The sequence below is a fragment of the Alligator sinensis genome, unplaced genomic scaffold, assembly GCF_000455745.1.
Source record: "Alligator sinensis unplaced genomic scaffold, ASM45574v1 scaffold853_1, whole genome shotgun sequence".
Taxonomy (NCBI): domain Eukaryota; kingdom Metazoa; phylum Chordata; order Crocodylia; family Alligatoridae; genus Alligator; species Alligator sinensis.
Genome location: NW_005842005.1, coordinates 1,287,524 through 1,301,606, shown reverse-complemented (window position 1 = coordinate 1,301,606; position 14,083 = coordinate 1,287,524). Strand labels below are relative to the sequence as shown.

Below are 14,083 nucleotides of genomic sequence, written 5' to 3'. Positions count from 1 at the left end.
TTACTGGAATGAGCTACTTTTGTTTCTGTGAAAAAGTAGCAGCATTTCATAAAGTGAATACAAAGAAAAAGAAAATGATTCTTTTGGGGACACTGACTAATAAAAGACCAATGTTTGATTATACAGTATAAGTGATGAGGATCATTTTAGGCATGAGCTACACCTAGGAATTAGGGCAGAAGAGAGATTGGTTGTAGTCCTTTGAGTAGTCAGAAAGATGTTTTGACTATCATTATTGATGGGATAAGACAGTAAATGACTCTGTGGTTACAACTGAAATTCAGCTCCTTTGTTCATTAGTTTCCCTTTAGATGTGAAAGTTTTCACAAATCATCACTATAATGCTGTATTTTTCCTAGCTTAAGGAAATGCTTGCTGACCATCCTTTAATATAGCAGCTCCATTTGAAAGCAGGAAATAAATCCAGTTTAGAAACAGAAAGCATATACCAAGGAGAATGGACTTTGATTATTTTTAATAGCCCTGAATGACTGTTAATGTGTGTCCTATCATACTGCATTTGTTACCACTTTTCCAGAATGTGTCATTTGTAGACACTAGCCAGTGTCAGAAAATAGTGTCAAAATCTCTTAAATCAAAGCTTGTAATAGTTTGAAATGCAAAGCATTAGACAAGTCCTACCAGTTAAATCCTTGCAAAGCAAACAATTTTTACCAGTAATTAAAATAACTAGCTACTTGAAGAAAACAATGTCTGTTTTAATTGGTCTCCATAGAAAAACGTTAGGCCTTAGGGGGAAAACATGTTTCATAGAAGTGATCAGTTGTTAATACAAATGGAAATTCTGCAAAATGTAAATTACCAATGAGAACAAGCTCCAAAATTATTTGCTGAGACTAATTTTGTATATTGATTTCCCAGGGAGAGCCAAGGAATCCAGTGCAATGAAATATTTATAAAGGATGAGACCCCACTAAGATGAACTATCTTGTTTTTAAGAATATGTAGCTGCAGTAATATTCCTGATTATTTTTTGTGTAACAATCAACTACTTAATAGAAGATCTACATTAAAAACAAAAAAAGTCACCTACCATACAAGGACTTATCACAAAGTGCAAGCCAGAAATACTCTTTTTACTGTAAGCACTGTACATATTCCAAGTAAAGGTCCAAATGGAGTCACGGCCTACAACATGCTGCTTGGGCTGAGATTTTATTTCTGCCCTGGCACGAGATGTAGCTTGACCGACAAAAAAAGTGGTCCTTAAAGAAAGTGAATAAGGAGGAGGAAGATTTTAAAAAATACTGAAAAGAGGTGAAGAAGTTTGTTTTTTTCCCACTGAATGATCCATAGCTTAAAGGACCATCAATTGTTTTTACTGATTTCAGACAACTCTGTTTCTGTCATCTGAAAAGGTAGTAGTGCAGAAACATAGCAAAATTGAGATTGCCATATTATGCTCATATTTCTCAAACATAGGCTTCTTATACTCTGCAGGAGCTAGATTTCAGACATGTTTTTCATATAGAATGTGTAATTTAAAGCTTTTTTTAAACACTATTGAATTTCATTTATTTACTCTATTGAATGTCAGATTTTGACTTTCAACTAGGTAAGCTAATAATAAATATGAGATACAACAGTTATTGTCCTTTAACATGCCATAGAGAATATTTAATGATTTAGAGAGAAGAAAAGTCATTTATGATGAACCATAAATTATTTTTGCCACTGGCAACATAATTATATTGTTTATCTTGCATATGCTCAATTTAATAATGAGTCTTTTTTGTATGTATCTTTTGTCCCCTCTTCCAATTTCTTCCATTTTCAGTAGTTTTGTTTCTTAACAAACTTCATCTTCCTAAATTACAGGAGTATCTACCAGACATACCAATAAAGCCAGTGGAGCAGGTTAAAAAAAATATATCAAATACTAAACTGCTAGTTTCATCTTGACCCAAGTTGTCACCCAAAATTTAACTCAACTTCTCTTGTTAGTTTAGAAATGCTTTGGGTAGGGTTGTCTCTTAGTAAAGGCACCACACTAATGAGCATTAGATAGCCAGGCAGCCAGAAACTAGAGGATTTCATTGGTTAAGTCAGAACTTGGAAACTGTAAAAGTGTGCTTGGGAATGTTACTGTATATTACAATGATTTGATAGTTGCACCTTAGTTTGTGAAATATGGCACTTGGTTAAATATAATTGTTTAAAACTGATAATCAAGGAGTCTTTTGCCATATGTTAACAATTGTATGTAATAATGTATAATTCATCTTCTTAATTGCTAAAAAATAAGAGAGTCAGAAATAACATTGCTAAGTATTTTATTTCAATAATAAAATGTTTGTTTCTCAATTTCTTATAGCCACTGTAACTATGGTTTGGCTCACAGGACTTCTCTGTTGTCCCAGGCCTTCCTCTGACATGAAAACAGCTGTAGGTTTTGTGAGCATTTCTTTACAATTCTTTCATTCTATACTAAAGGCTTAAATGGACCTAGTTAAGAGTTTTGTTGAGACATAAATGCATGCTGCTGTACCACACAGGAGATTCAGCACACATGTGAAATTCAATTGTTTAAGGGAAGTATCTCCCATATCTACCTCTTCCAGCCTCACACCATCCTGATCCGCTGGCAGGAATTGGAGGGTGATGTCTAGACTGCTAGTTAGGGTTGATGTGTTTCAAGTCTCTACATCCCAACCATCTGTTCCAAAAACTTTTAAATTTAATCCACAACAGCAGTCCACCCCAATATCAGAAACCCCGCTGAACTTCAGAATCCAAGATCAATCCTTTTCCTAGCCCACGCTTCCCTGCAGAGTGTTTGGAAATTAGCCACAGCCTACAGACAACAAGAACAGCAAATCCAAAAGCAGCAGTCCAACAGTTCTCTATTTCTGACTTCTTGCCCTTCTGTTCTCCTATTCCTGTCTTTATTGTCTGTAATAGAGCCAAGTAGAGAAGAGGTAAATAGTGGGCAAGCTGATTCCTACAAGAGCTGTGCTTGAGGGACATGAAGCATAATGTGATTCATGTTGTATGAGCCTCACAAGACTTGTGTTGGTTAAAAGTACTCACAGGGTAGATCATAGCTATCAGTACTAACAAAATCTAGAACTTAAGCAACCCTGGGAAAAGCCTAAGGCATGGCCAACTGCCTATGGGCAATAAGGTCCATCTAGAGTCATCCTGTAGGCCTGCCCATCACCCAGTAGAGCACGTACACCAGCCTGGGGCTTTTAAAGGCTCTTTTATGGTGTTATGGCCATTTTACCTAGCAGAAAAGAACCACAGGGTGAGAATCTAACCATAGGTATTTATTCTTTAATGGTAATTCAAATTACCCCAAACTATTATTAAAACAACTCAATATGCATGACCTTGTGAAAAGTGTAACTATATTCTTAGTTCTAGTCCTAGCTGTTCTCATGACTCTCATCAGAGTGTATGCTTCAGTTTGTCCCTCTCTAGGTTTTGAATGATGACACATGCTGAAACTGAGAAAAAGTTCCACAAATACGTGCATGAATTCTTGGATGGTTTTAGTTCGGCCATGATCCCATCTTATATTTGCTTGCTTTCCATAAACATCCATATGTCTTAAACAAATATTGACAAATACATTTTAAAATTCAGATTTGTAGCTGAACAGTCATTCATTCATGCATTCATTCAGAGAACAGAAAAAAATACCACATGACTCATTTGACCAATCATTACTTATTTCACCAATTATTACTAAGTAATCCTGCTCAAAAACAAATTTTTTATAAATAAACCCTGAAAACACTATTGACCAAAAGTTTCTCAAAAGTGCCAAAAAGTATTCATATTTCAAATCAGTAATACTGGGAGTTTTTTCTGTTTGCAGATAATCTCTGGGAGCAAGAAAAGAATCTAAATTGAGTTTTAATATTACTTGTGCCATAGGGTACTGCAAAAAGTAATTTAATGTCATTTAATTATTTAATGCTCCAGGCTTTGATGATGTATAAAATAATTGGCTGGATCCAAAGCCCATTGAAATGAAGAAGAAGATGAAGAGTGGGGCTTTGGGCCCAATGTGAATGTGATTATTACTAGTCATACAAGGTAGTACTTCCCAAAAATACGAAGAACTACGCAAAGTGAGATATGACTTTTTAGATATAGACCAAAGCAAACATGAAAGTACACATACATACACACACACTTTCAGTTGAAGGCCAGTAACAAGATTTTAAATTCAGAACAAATACCAGATTTATTCATCTGAAGAATACATAAATGAATATGATCCATTTACTTCACTTTTAATATTGAACAGCATTGAATACTCTTATCTATTCTATGGACATTCCCTGGTTTATAAAAATTACCACTGTTAAATGGTCCCAATTCAAGTGCATGCTTTCAAAGCAATGTATTGCACATCTTGCACAAGACTAAGTACTTCAATGGTATTTCACAAGCTCACCTGACAATGCCTTGCTGGTGACTATGAAAGTACTCCACTGTGTTTTCTTTTAAGGGAAATTAGTTCTGTTTTTTGGTTTTTTCTTTTTTGTTTTGTTGTGTTTTTTGGGGGGGGGGGGGTTGGGTTGGTTTGTTTTATTATTTTGATACTTTTCTCCCTTTCTTTTTTAGTGCCCAGACCAGAAACACAACTCCAACTATCAATACAGGAAACAACAAAGACAAGTTACTTATATTTAAATTCCTGGCCTGTGGGTGCACCAAAAATAACCTGTAGTAATAAATTACTGTAAGGTCTTTGGATTTTATTCCATGATCCAGTTAAAACTAAGTGGTAGTTCAGGCAGCATCTGAAGCCTTAGAGGAGGGAGGACATCACACAGCACTTGTTAGCAATCCCTACTAGTCAACACATGCAAATAAGCACATGGACTCTGCAAAATGCTGTGTGTAGCCTGAAATACTTGCACAGAAACAAACCTGCAAATCTTGTAAGGTAAAGCTTCTAAAAAGACCTACCATTTTATATAGGTATAAAAGTATTGCTGACTATAAAAGTATTGTTTGGGCATGCAAGGATGAAAGCAGGAAGTCCAAAGCCCAGTTGGAGTTGCAGCTAGCAAGGGAAGTGAAGGGTAACAAGAAAGGTTTCTACAAGTGTCAGCAACAAGAGGAAGATCAAGGAAAGTGTGGGTCCCTTACTGAATGGGGAAGGCAACTGAGTGACAGATGATGTGGAAAAGCCTGAAGTATTTAATGCCTTCTTTACCTCGGTCTTCACAGGCAAGATCAGCCACTACCGCCCCTGGCAGAACAGTTTGGGGACAAGGTGAGCAGTCAAGTGTTGAAAGACTTGGTTGAAGACTGTGTAGAAAACCTGGACATGTACAAGTCCCTGGGACCAGATGTAATGTACCTGAGGGTGCTAAGTTGGCTGATGTGATTACAAAGCAGCTAGCCATTATCTCTGAAAACTCATGATGATCAGGAGAGGTCCTGGACAATTGGAAAAGAGCAGATATAGTGCCCATCTTAAAGAAAGGGAAGAAGGAGGACGTTGGAAACTACAAATCAGTCAGTCTCACCTCAGTCTCTGGAAAAAGGCCAGTCATACCTGACCAACCTGATTGCCTTCTGTGATGAGATGACTGCATTTGTGAATGTGGGAAGAGCAGTGGACATGATACACCTCATCTTTAGCAAGGCTTTTCATATGATCTCCCACAACATTCTCACAAGCAAGCTAAGGAAGTACAGATTGGATAAATAGACTGTAAGGTAGATAGAAAACTGGCTGGATTGTTGAGCTCAAAGGGTAGTATATCAATAACTCAAAGTCTAGTTGGCAGCCAGTATCAAGTGGAGTGCCCAAGGGGTTGGTCCTGGGGCAGGTTTTGTCCAAAATCTTCATCAACAATCTGGACTATGGAATAGGGTGCACCCTCAGCATTGCAGATTACACCAAGCCTGGCAGAGTAGTAGATATGTAGAAAATGACTTGGGGGTTACAGTGGACAATAAGCGGAGTATGAGCCAGCAGTGTGCCCTTGCTGCCAAGAAGGTTAACAGCATACGGGGCTGCATTTGTAGGAGTGTTGCCAGCAGATCAAGGGAAGTGATTATTCCCCTCTACTCAGCACTGGTGAGGAGTACTGCATCCAGTTTGGGCCCCTTACTACAGGAAGGATGTCAACAAATTGGAGAAAGTCCACCAGGAGGCAACAAAAATAGTTAGGGGGTTAGGGAACATGAATTATTAAGGAGACGCTGAGGGAACTGGGCTTCCTGAGTCTAGAGAAGAGAAGGGTGAGGGAGGATTTAATAGAAGCCTTCAACTACCTGAAGGGTGGTTCAAAAGAGGATGGAGCTAGACTGTTCTCAGTGGTGGCAGATGACAGAACAAGGAGCAATGGTCTCAAGTTGCAGCATGGGAAGTTTAGATTAGATATTAGCAAAAACTCTCATGAGGAGGGTAGTAAAGCACTGGAACAGGTTACCCAGAGAGGTTGTGCAATCTTCATCCATGATGGTTTTTAAGACCCAGCTAGGCGAAGCACTGGCTGAAGTGATCTAATTGAGGAAGGTCCTGCTTTGAGCAGGGGTTGGATTACATGACCTACTGAAGTCCCTTCCTACCCTAAGTTTCTATGATTCTACTTGTATGCTGAGGGTGTGGGAAATGGTGAAAAAAACCTTTCAAACATAGGTTCTTGCTTTTTAGTAAGCATAATAATGGCAATATTTGAAATTCAGCCTAGTTAAAAATTACTAGAGGCTGAACTGAATTATTTGGGACAGCAGAGGCAGCCAGTGGTCCCGAGGGAGGCAGGTACTGAGTACAGCTGAGCAACATATTTTGCAGTTTCTGTCTTAGCTGCTGACACCCAGAAAGACTTGGTGAATGGCTTACAAAAAGCTAGAACTCTTGGTTCCAAAATGATACCTTTTATTAGACCAACTGGAAAATCACAAGAAAATTTTCCTTTTCTGCATGCTTTTGGGATCAAAGTCCCTTCGTCAGGCTCTGGGAAAAGTGTAGATAGTACAAGATAGTAAAAAGTCCCCATAGGTAGGAAATAAACTTCATTTTTCAGGCTTTAGATTTTCTCAAGGACTATTCACCATTACAACTGCTTTAGGCATTTGCTATTTGTACTAAGGGATAGGCCATTTAAGCTACATTGTGCAGGTTCCAAATCCTAACCAAGCAACTCACAAGATCATGGAAAGCTTTTAAGATACAGCCCCTCCCTGAATCAATACACACACATGCAAGCATGTTCTTCCAAACAAAAGTTTGCTCAGTTGTGCCCAAAAGAAATGAATAGAGAGTGAAAATGCCACTCTTTCATTAGGTTTATGTGGCTATTTTTGCAGTGTTCCCTCCAGGTCTAATCTAGAGTGTCCTAGATCTGCAGGTTGGATCTGTGCAGGGTTTGGCAACAGGAAATTGTCTGATGGGCCATGCTTTACAGCTCCTTTAAGAGGTATTGGAAGTGCAGCGTGCTACTACTCCTCACCACTGCATGTGCCCAAAAGGGAACCTTAGATCTCATAAGGCTTTGGTGGGGCCAGTATGCTCAGGCATCAGCTGCTCCCCATCTAGTGCAGTCACACGCAGTCCTGACTTCATGCCTATGCTCTATTTTCCACTCTAAGTACATGTACACACATGTACAAGGAAAGAATATGCTCCAGTGGAGGTAGTTCTGTCCTACATCACATAACATACTTTTCACTAGCTCCTGCAATATTTGCACTGCGTACATGGAAGGAGAACTGGGTTTCTTTTTGTTATAATAATTTAATATATACTTTACAGTGTTCTCTCAATGCACCAGTCAAAACACAGGGGTACCATAGACACATGCACACATGAAGATGATACCTCAAAGAATAGCGGCATGCAAAAAGCTGCATAGAAGAGAGGGAGTGATACTGATATATACACATTTCTATAATATAACCACTTGCAACCATTTTTATTATTATACATAAAGCATCATTTATCCTCCTGTGTAGCCATCTCAAACTGGCTGAGTTTTTTTGGTTTAAGTTCAAGCAGTGTAATAACTCTGTGTATTTTGAGAACAAAAAAATACATGACAGCTGTGGAACAATCCTTATGATTATTGTCTTCATAATTATAAAGGAGTGCTAATTCCAAGACTGGCTATATAGGTCTATTTCAGTTGTATGCTGCACATTCTAGAGCTGCTCCAGTAAAATGTAACAGATGGTTATGGTACTCATAAAGTAAAATAAAGAAAGAGTGAATGTCCCAACCAGTACAAATCTACAGTGATTTGTAAAAATGTTACTAAAATAACAGCACTGAAGAAACTGCAGAGATTGCTTAGATGAGTCTTTGTTCCCCGTTCTGGGATTGTATCCAAGGGAAGATAATTATGTCCAGCTTTAGACCATTCTGGGAAATAACAAGAAAATTGTTAGCTGTACAGTAAATACATTAAATACTTGAGATTCTCAGTTAATATGGTAAAATTGGCCATAGAAGTATCAAAAATAAATTAGCTAGATACCAAGGGGATGCACAAGCATTGACTATCATTACAAAACCAAAAATCAGTTTGAAAATCAGTTGAAATGTTAAGACTACATGCTGCCCCTCCTCATTTATTCTGTAAACAGTCTACCTAAAACCAGTGGCACTTGTGGTGTATAATACCACTCAGCAGCAATGGAGATATGAGAATGCTCATAACTGAATGGTCACAATCCAGCCCAGACTCTGCAATCTATTTTAAGTATTTCCTAAAGAGAAGCATATAATATATAGGTGAAGAAAAATATGGCTATCTATCTCCTCCCAAGGCTCAATTTTTTACCATGTGGAAATGTCAGGCCAGGTTAGCAATGCAAGCCTATAGATACTTCAGAACAGACACAATAGAAAGGAGCATAATCAAAGTAAAATCAACCTAGATCATAAAAAACAACTCACCTTCAGTCACCATTCTCCTCCATTTCTCTCTTCGGCAATGGGTGCTCCCATAGTCACTGTGCTTATCTGTGCAGGGCTTTCTTCTTTGTGCGTGACTTCAAGCAGCTCTGCACCTCCAGGACTGCCGGGTGGATTTTCTGCTCTAGATTCTGTCACTTCTGTTCCAGCTATTCTGTGTCTGTCAAATTGCTTCCATTTGATTTCTCCCCTTATGTCTTCCGTCCCACTTCTCCCCATCCTGTAGTTCCTGTTGGCCTCTCTTTGTTCAGTTCCTTCCCCTCCTACAGGGGCAGGTTGTGCCCTCGCTGCACCACAGCAAGATGCTGTTTCTTCGGTCACACAATCCATCTCAGTCACTGCTTCTCCTTCTTTCTTCAGTGATACTTTTGTCATCAGTTTTTCTTTTTTGGGAAATGTTTTTCTTGCTCTTCCATCTTCTTTGGCAACTCCTTCTCCTGTCATCACTCTCTGGTCTTCAAAACCTGACTCCTCTATTACATGGCCCTCTTCATGTCTTTCTTCCTCTTTCTGCACCTCACATCCAGTTAATGCTTCTTCTGCTTCCTCTTTCTCATCAGGTGATGATTTTCCTTCCATCTCCTCACCTCGATGTGTTATTGCATTTCCCTTTACTTTCCCACTGCCTGCAGCTTCCTTTGCCATTGCCTCTTCAGAGGCTAATGCTTCTGACATTCTTTCTCCTCCCATTGTCACTTCCTCAGCCCCCAAATTTTCACTTTCCACTTCTCCTATATTTATTTTGGCTTTTTCTCTTGATTCTTCATCACTAGGTACCTCTTCTTCCAATATAGATGTCATTTCAAGAGCTGCCATTGACAACATCACCTCTTTATCTGCTTCCTTTGTCACTTCCTCTTTTTCAGCCTTCCCTACTTCCTCTCTCTCAGTTGTCATTTTCTCAGCCTCCAACTTCCCTACGCATGCTTCTCCATCTACCATTTCTTCTTCAGGTTTTTGTTTTGCTCTAACTTTTTCAGATGCTTCCACTAGGCCCTCCTCACTGTTGCATGTTTCTCCTTCCTTTAAAGTTTCCCTCTCTGTTTCTCTGTCCAACGATATTTCCTCCCACTGCGGTGCTGATTTGTCTACTGTGGGGTCCTTTTCTAGGTCTTTATTTTGTGTTGCTTCCTTTTCTTGAACTGGTTCCACTACATGATCTTCCCCTCCTTTTGCTGTCCTATCCACTTTAGACACTGCTTCACTCATGGGAAACTTCTCAAATCCTACTGGTTCCTCTGGTTTGGCTGCTGTTTCCAACAAGAGAACTTCTCCTGCTCCCACTGGCTCCTCTCTCATAGCTTCACCTCCCAGTAGGGTAACCTCCTTTGCCTCCAACACTAAGTCTGATCCTCCTTCCACTCTGGGAACCTGCACTGCTTCTACCAATTCGTCTGCTACAAATTCTCCCTTTCCCACAACCTCCTCTCCCGTAGAAGCCACTTCCTTTACAACCTCTCCTTTAGCATCGACCTGCCTTGTAACCACCCTTACTGCAGCCTCTGCCCTTGCCACAACCTCCCCACCCTCAAAAGCCACCTCCTCCACAGTTTCTCCTTCAGATACTACCTTCCCTGAAGGAAGCATCAGAGTCTCCTTTACTTCTCCTGCCTTCTCCACAGAGTCCTCTCCCTCAAAGGCCACCTTCTCCATGGCCTCTCTTTCAGTCTCTCCCACCTGCTCTGCAGTTCCCTTTGCTAGAGACTCTGTCTTTTCTCCTTCAAAATCTGCCTTTTCTGCTACCTTCTCATCGTCAGTTCCCCCCTGCCTTTCAACTGTCTCTACTGCAAATTCTGCCTTGTCCACAACCTTTTGTCCCTCAGGTTCTACATGGCTGGTAACGGCAGACACTGCCTTCTTCAGTGCCTCCTCCCCATCTGAAGCTGTCCTCGCCACATAATGTCCTCCTTCAGCTTCCACCTGCCCTGCAACCTCTCTTACTGCAAACTCTGCCTTTTCCAGAGTTGCCTCTTCCACAATCTTCTCTTCAGATTCAACCTCCTCTCCTACACACACAGTTTCCATAGCCACCTCTCCCTCAGAAGCTGGCTCCTTTCCTGAGGAGTCTCCCTCCTCCACAGTCTCCTCTGCATCAGGTGCTGCCTCCCTCACAGCTTCTTTCCCTGCAAAGTCTGTCATCCCCACAGACTCTACTGCTTCAAATGCCATTTCCTTCAGAGTCTCCTCCTCAGATGCCTGCTCAGCAGCATCTTCTTCTTTAGACATTGCTTCAACTATTTTTACCACCTCCTCTACTTTTGAGGTAATTTCCCCCACCATTTCCTCTTCTTCAGACACTGCATCTTCCACTTCCTCCTCTCCCTCATTTACATCTTCTTCCTCAACTACATTTCCTTTGGATGCCTCCTCTCCATCAGATACCCATTTCTTTCCTCTCCCCATCTCTTCTGAGTCTCCTTGCACTATTCCTTCCTCTTCAGATACTGTCTCTTTTGCAGCAGGCCTGCTCTCTACTGCCCCTTCCATCAAACATGCTGCTTCTTTCTTAGACATTGTATCTTCCTCTAGAGCTCGTTCATCTCCTTCCTCATTGGTGCCAGCAGTTCTTTCCTCAGCAATAAACTCTTCCTCCTCAAGTTCTTTTTTCTCCCCCATCATCCACCCATCTTGTACCATTTGCTCTGTTGCTTTCTGTATTTCAACTGTTCTTGTTCCTTCTGCCAAGAAAGCTCCATCTGGCACTATTAAGACATAATCAAAACATTAGCTTTATTGTAATAACTGTGTTAATTTTAAGGCTGCTTTTACTAGGTGATTATTAGAGATGCTGTCTTTCCAAATCAATGAAGGGATGTTGGCACAGTGATATGAGAGATACTTGCTGTGTTGCTTCCCATGATGCACCTGCTCTTTGACTAAGTTTTGAGTGTTGTCATTCTGGCATCTGGCTCTAGTTAATTCAAACAAAATGAGGCCACATGGCAGTTCTGCAATCTGAGATACTCAGGGTGTTCAGATGAACTAGTCATAGGCTTGACACAAATCAGAAATTGATGCTAAATTACTTGTATATACAAAGGGGTGGGGGCAGGAAATCACATAGTTTGTAGAATGAATGGTTTTAACATAAATTGTGATAATAGTAAAGTAGATTTGTAACTGTGTTATCCTTGTTATTGTATCCTATAAGTTTACTGAAAACTCCATTTTATGTATTCTTGCTTGACATGAAGTGCTTACTTGACATAAGTGAATGAACCTTGTATAACCTTTTTGTGTGTGAGTGTATGTGAAAGGGTGAATGGTGAGAGAATGGCACAGAGATGGGAGAAGGAAGATTTATCTGTTTATGTAGGCAACAAGGTGCCAAATGTGTAAGTTACCAGTCAGTAAACTAATTAATGGATGGCTGAATAATCCCTTTGAGGCCTAGGGCAGAAAGAAGATAACCAGGAGAAGGAATGCAGCACATCCTGCCAGATGGGCAGCAAGGACACTTCAAGGCTGAGATACCAACTTTTATGAACAAACTGACCTCAAGCTGAGATAAGACAAAGATGGAAGAGAAACAACTGTAACAACAGAAATTGGGCATGGAAAACCCAAAGTGCTGAACAAAGGATGCCAATCCCTATAAAAGAAACACTCTGAAAATGCCAGGGTGGGAGAGCCTCTATCTTGACTTCTGCTTTCTTCGGAGCACAGTGATCAGAGTCTGTTTACCCACTCAAGCTGCTATCTTCATCTTCTCTCAATAGGCTTGGGCTGGCCACGTAGGGCTTCTATCGAGCAACTGCTGCTGGTAACTATAATACCTGAATGGAACAGTTGTTTTGTGTTTGTGTATGTCTGTGTGTAATAATGTGTATAATGATTTGTGTGCATCTGTATGAGTGGTGTGTCTGAACCTCTATGTCTGATTCATGTAATCAATAAATACGCCATTTTGCTTTATCCCCCTTTATAAGGTCTTGCTCTTGATTCGATATATATTAGATTTAAAGTAACAGTTGTGCATGCAACGTGTGGTAGTTGCTTATACACATTTAGGGCCTACTTCTACCCCCTTAGAAGTCAATAAAAAAGCTCACTGAATTTAGTGATACAAAAATCTAGCCCTGGGCAAACACAATTTGTTGTTTATACTAATGTACCTGTGCTTAGTACACACAGTGTAACCTCCTGTCAGATCTTTTGATAATGAGAGAATAAACAGCAGCATGTTTTCCAAATGCTATACCCTGACAGTTCATAGGGAGTCTCTAGAAGAGTGAAAGGACACCCCCCTCCCCAGTACCCTGCCCAAAAACCTGTCTTCATCTGACTCACTCCCTGGCTTGGTGAACTCCCTATCTTCCTTTCGTCCATATTAGCAATGACACAAGGGAAAGCATCTGTATACATAATGCTTCCTCTGTCCCGAGGATGTTATGGAACTCACTGGGGTAAAATTTATTGCTCTAAGTAGGCTTGCTCCAGTGAAAGCCATGAGGCAGCTGGAGAGGCTGAAAGGAGGTGGGGAATGATATGGCAGTGATCGAGCAGACTGGAGAAAGGCCATGATGGGAGGAGGGTTCCACTGACTACAGGGAGATCAGGAACAGGTGGGGGAAAAGAAATAGAGATAAAGAACAAAGAGGGTTGAATATGACAAATAAAAAGCAGCAACTCTCATCTAACCAAACATCATGTGACCACCACATAGTTTAAAAGTCCCAGATTATTTGTTGTTATCCAACAAAATCTCTACCTTCAACCCTCTGCTAATAACCCCCCAGCTAGATGCACTTTGCAGCTGGTTTACTTAGTGTTCTTTTCCTGATTTTTAAATATCCCTTGGATCTTAGGGTTTAAACAGTGTTTAAAAAAAATGCACTTGTCTCTCTTGATTGGTAATCAATAACGCATAACTTTTGGAAAAGGAGGTCAAAAAGCCAAAAGCCTCACACCCAAACCTGCTCTCTCCATCCACCTCCCAAATGTGGGAAGTTCAATTGCAAGTCAAAACTCAGCAGCATTTCTAATTAGTTTTACAATGTCTATGAGAAGTGTCAGCACAATGTATGTAAAACCTCCCCACTTAATATCCTACTCTGTGTCAGGCTGGGAAGCCAAAGGAAGCACGTGTGCTACAAACACGCGTGAGCCCTCAGCGTCCCCCTGACCCCACAGAGGAGCAGAGAGACTGAGCCAGCAGCACTAGCAAGGTAA

General features: G+C 40.4%; 2 protein-coding genes across 6 annotated transcripts in view; one reads left to right on the top strand and one right to left on the bottom strand.

Moving 5' to 3' along the window:
• The window catches only part of TNNI3K (TNNI3 interacting kinase), a 190,324-nt gene extending 184,881 nt beyond the window's left edge, over positions 1–5,443 (top strand). For 2 of the 3 annotated variants that reach the window (XM_025201817.1, XM_025201815.1), the window contains exons 25-26: positions 2,336–2,406; positions 5,212–5,443. In XM_025201817.1, coding sequence (XP_025057602.1) covers positions 2,336–2,406; positions 5,212–5,289 — 149 coding nt within the window. In that variant the 3' untranslated portion in view covers positions 5,290–5,443. Of the gene's footprint in view, positions 1–2,335; positions 2,407–4,599 lie in introns of all 3 variants that reach the window. The other variant, XM_025201816.1, reaches the window with a different exon arrangement.
• Positions 5,444–6,400: 957 nt separating this feature from the next.
• Positions 6,401–14,083, bottom strand: part of ERICH3 (glutamate rich 3) — an 81,429-nt gene continuing 73,746 nt past the window's right edge. For 2 of the 3 annotated variants that reach the window (XM_025201828.1, XM_025201826.1), the window contains one exon: positions 6,401–11,613. In XM_025201828.1, the coding sequence (XP_025057613.1) occupies positions 8,900–11,613 (2,714 nt within the window). In that variant the 3' untranslated portion in view covers positions 6,401–8,899. The remainder of the gene's footprint in view (positions 11,614–14,083) is intronic. The other variant, XM_025201827.1, reaches the window with a different exon arrangement.